This window comes from Hevea brasiliensis, chromosome 14 (genome assembly GCF_030052815.1).
Source record: "Hevea brasiliensis isolate MT/VB/25A 57/8 chromosome 14, ASM3005281v1, whole genome shotgun sequence".
In the NCBI taxonomy this organism is placed as follows: Eukaryota; Viridiplantae; Streptophyta; class Magnoliopsida; order Malpighiales; family Euphorbiaceae; genus Hevea; species Hevea brasiliensis.
Genome location: NC_079506.1, coordinates 83,892,583 through 83,897,446, shown reverse-complemented (window position 1 = coordinate 83,897,446; position 4,864 = coordinate 83,892,583). Strand labels below are relative to the sequence as shown.

Sequence of the window (4,864 nt, the reverse complement as noted above, 5' to 3'; positions counted from 1 at the left end):
TAAAATCAACCTTTTATTAATTGATTTTTATTTCTTTAACTTGCTATATTTAGTCACTTTTACATCTTTATTACTTTACTTTTATTACTCTTTATTTAATTCCTATCTATCATAAGTTTAAATAATATAATTAATAATAATTTAATATTTAATATAATCATTGAGGGAACAATAACAGAATTTTTCGAAATTATTTATTTTAAATAAAATAATAATAACTCTTATTTAACTTCGTTCAATTTTAATTATTTTAATATTTTAATTAAATCCTCTATCGTAATATATAAATTCCATCGTAAATAATTAATAAAAAAAATTAATTTACTTATGTTAAGAAAACCTACAAATTAAGCCATTGACACCCATTAAAACGCAACCAGTAACCACGAGAAAGAAGTTCAAGAGGCAGTAGATCATGTGAAAGACTCGAAATAATAAGACAAAATAATAATAATTATAATAATAATAATAATAAGGTTTTATTTAATAAGCGACATCATGATTAGAATATATATAAAAGTGTGAAATTTTGATTGGAGGAGTGTGAATGACCATTATTATAATTCTGTGGAACACTGATGTTCTTCTTTAATGGTAATAATAGGACAAAAAGATATATAATAATATTAATATATAGAAGTAGGAGTGGCGTTTTAATATAAAAAAAAGACTTTGGGAACTTTATCATCCCACCCACCTTTCGCTCTTTTGCTGGTTTTCCCTCAATTATATTAGAGCTCTTCAAAAGAAGTTCATTGCAGATTCATAAATTCCTACAAATCTCGCATCAAAATCTCCACATCAAAAGGTGTTGAGAGAACCTTTCCTACAATATGCCTGCTGTCACCGATATTAAGCATCCCAGCCACCCACGGCACTATCTAAAACTCGAACATCCCTCCACACCTTACTTCTGTGATGGGTGTAAAGAGCTCGGATTTGGGAGATGCTATAGATGCAGAAACTGTATGTTTTATATGCATGAGGAATGTGCAATACCTTCCTCACCTACTTACCATCATCTCTTTGAAGGATGTAGATTCGACTTTTATAAGAGATCTCCAACATTTGGGGATAGAATTTGTGATGCATGCGGGAAAGATGTGAAAGGGTTTCTGTACCATTGCTCGTCTAGGGGATATGATATGCACCCTAACTGTGCAAAGCTCCCACTCACCTTAAGTAGTGAAGGTGTGACACTAGAACTGAAAAAAAAGGCTTCCTCAGCTTGCCAAAAATGTCGTATTCTTAGTGGTCCAAAAAGCTGGTTTTATGTTTCTACTTGCCGCAGATACTGTCTTCATGTGGCATGTATAAAAGAGATGATTCTTGAGGCCTGGAAAAATAAATACTTTGATCAACAAAGACGCCATGAAATCAATAGAAATCGCTTAGAATTGCCGCGTATAGCATCTGGAAGAGAGAGAACAGGACATAGGGGAAGAAGCTTATCACCTGGCAGAGAGATACAAGGACACAAGGGAAGAACAGGCTCATCGGGTGGACGGGATAGCAGAATTGACAGAAAGACAAAAGGGTATACGAATAAGGGAAGATGCTCATCATGCGGACGATATCCTAGCAATCGCGGAATCATAAAGGGATATGTGGGAACGAACACTGCAATGATCTTGTTTAAAACTGGAATCAAAGTTCTCGAAATTATCTTTTCGGTTATTTTGGGAGTTCCGATCCCTCCGATTATGTCTGCTGCTTATTATTTTGCCACTATATTATTTTCAACTTAATGTGCTTTATTGTTTCAAGTCTATATGTGAAACCTGCTTGGCGAAGTGGTAATAAGTTGTTTTTTTTTTTATTTTCACAATCGAGTCCATTCGGATTCAAACTCTTGACCTAATAGCCCTGAAACCACTCGAGTACCATGAATTGGTTGATTTGGTTTGTTGTTAAGGATGTTTTGTCTTGAGTTTGTACTGTTGTGGTCATTTTCCTGGACTTTTTCTTATCAATAAAATCTGCTTGCTTAATAAAATTTTCCTTTTGATTTTCGTCTCCTCTCCCTCTTTCGTTTCTCTGTTTCTTTTTCTTCAATAAAATTTTCTATTTCCTTATAACAAAAAAACCTGCTAACTTAAAAAAAATATAAAAAAAAAAAGTCAAGGAGTTTGGTCTGCCGTTTGTGAGGAGCACAAGCTATTCCCCTTGATTTAATTTTTTGCTGAGTTCTTGAGGTAATTGCTCATTTTAATAAAGTGAATGGGTCTAGAATGCATTTGGCCTTTAAATTTTTGTGTTTCTGTAGATCCTGCAAATATTTTTAACTAGTGTTTAGATCCTATTGAATCTTCATAAAAATTATTATTAAAGATGGAATGAAGACAAGTTGGAGGGAGCCTTCCAGCTCCCACACTGATTGTGGATGCTTGTGTGTGTGGGTTTATAAGCATGTGCTAAGACTCCACCCAGTCAGCAATTGCCTGGGTGTGAGTGTTGATACATAACTCCTATACTCTTGTGTGTGTGTGTTTGCCTTTCAAAAGAAAGAAACAAGTAGGCCTTAAGCCGGTTGTGGTTTGGCCGGTGTGGCTTGGTTGAGGTCCCATGTAGGGCTTGCCCAGTAGAGAGCCTTCTCTTGATTTCATTCCCCGTTTATCTAATGTACAGAACACACATTTTTTCATTCTCTAGGTGCAAAGTCTTCATACTTTTATCTTGCTGATATGTTATACTGATTTGGTTGTAAGTGAAGTTGGTTAAAGAGTTTGATTCTCGGTCACTTTAAAAAATCCAAACGTAGGGATGGCTTTCAAATTTGATTCTTGGAGGATAATGAAGGATATTTGAAAGACTCAGGGGCTTGCTGTCAATTCTGTTGTGCTTGTGATATATTTTCTACTGAGGCTGCGGGTGCTAAAGAAGATTTAATGCGGGTGCTAATGAAGATTTAACAATATATCTCCTTCTAAGTTTTCTTAGGTCTCTTGTAGCATTGAATTCCTTGCAAAATCATTAGCAATGCCATATTTTAGAAGTTCATAACAACGTTTCATTAAATTTTATTTTCAATTCTATTCCTTTTTCCTGTTATATGCCACATTTGAATGTCAGCAAGAAAATTAGCAATAATAATAACAAAAAGATACAAGTTCATAGGAAGAAACGATGCATATATATGGTTCCATCTATTTATCATGAGGGTCTCATCATACATTTGTAATCTTCAGTCCATATGAATCAGATCTAGGCCAAAATTTTCCAGACCAATAATATTGCAGTGCAGACGAATCCCAGGAGGAGCAGACTGGCAGAGTCATAGCCCTTGTTGAAGAATTCGTCAACATTTCCCGACCCTGCAAATATTGATTTCATATCTTTTGTAGCACCGAATCCTACGGCTGCACCAGTGGCCAATATATATGATATTATCTGCAACCCAAAACACAGTAAAATAAAATCTCTTTATCCCCTTACTAAAATAGCAATATGTTCTAATAATGAACAATAAATATTTTTGAAAGGCTAAATAAATACCTGGTCACCAAGGAAGTCCAAATAGCTTTTTACATCACCCATCAACTTATTTCCAGTAGCAATGTGGTACAATGTGAAAGACATTGGCAAGACTGTATATACCAAAAAAAAACAAAATACACATACAAACTATTTAAAAATAATTTATAAACAACAAACAAATAGAAAAATTCGATTAATTAATTAAATAATAATTTTCAATTATTATATTTTAAAATAAAAAAAATAATAGAAATTAAACTAATTTATATTAGTAATATAAAAATATTAAAAATTTTAATTTTAATATTTAATAATAAAAATAAAATTAATTTCATATATTAAGTTATATTTTATATGAGAAAGAAACATCAATGAATAGAGATCAACCAAGTGGAAATGAGAAGAGAAGATGAGAGAAAGATAGAGATAGAAAAGAGAAAGATGAGAAGAAATGAGAAAAATAAAAAGATATATGATATAAAATAATAAATAATAAAAATATATAATTTAAAAAAAAATTTAATATAATAAAAAAAAAGAGGGTCGCTGTTATTGAGGGATTTTTGGAGGATGGGATGGAGTTAGGGAATAGGTTTTAGGGGGGGGTTGATGAGAAAAGGTGGAGCTCATTAAAACATGGGAAAAATAATGAATAAACAATTCCAATAAAATAAAATATCTGCCCATAAACCATAAAAAAAAAAATCGAAATAACAAATTCAAATATAAATTTAAAAAAATTTAAAAAAAAAAAATTTTAAAAATTTTAAAAAAATTTTTTTAAAAAATTTTTTTTTTTAAATTTAAATTTTTTTTTAAAAATTTTTTATTTTTTTTTTTTTTAATAATTTTTTTTTTATTAAAAAATATTTTTTTTTATTTTTTTTTTTTTAAATTTTAAAAATTAAAATTTTAATTTAAAAAAATAATATTTTTTTTTTATTTAAAATAAAAAAATTTTTTTTAAAATAATATTTTTTATTTTAAATTTAAAAATTTTTTTTTTTTATTATTTATTATATAATATTTTATAATTTAATTTATTATATATTTATATTATTTATTATATATATATTATAAAAATTTATTATATATTAATTTATATTTAAAATTAATAAAATATATATTATATATATAATATAAATTACTTAATATATAATTTTAAAATATAATATAATATTATATTAATAAATCTTTTATAAAAAAAAAAAAAAAAAAAAAAAAAAAAAAAAAAAAAAACTATTAAAAAAAAAAAAAAAAAAAAAAAAAAAAAATTTTTCAAAGTTAAAACCAAAAAAACTTAACTAGTTACTTAATATTTTTTAATAAGAAATTTTAATTTTTTTTTTAAAATTTTAAAAAAAATTTTAAAAAAAAAAAAAAAATT

General features: G+C 28.2%; 1 protein-coding gene across 1 annotated transcript; it reads left to right on the top strand.

Annotated features, from left to right (window-relative positions):
* The first annotated feature begins 661 nt into the window (after positions 1 to 661).
* On the top strand, positions 662 to 2,012 carry LOC110650674 (uncharacterized). The gene has a single exon (XM_021805761.2). The coding sequence runs from the start codon at positions 834 to 836 to the stop codon at positions 1,746 to 1,748; it is 915 nt and encodes a 304-aa protein (XP_021661453.2). The 5' UTR covers positions 662 to 833; the 3' UTR covers positions 1,749 to 2,012.
* The last annotated feature ends 2,852 nt before the right edge of the window (positions 2,013 to 4,864 follow it).

Bases quoted from the DNA above. Each gene is read 5' to 3' on its own strand.
- LOC110650674 (XM_021805761.2), top strand. From the start codon at position 834: ATGCCTGCTGTCACCGATATTAAGCATCCCAGCCACCCACGGCACTAT.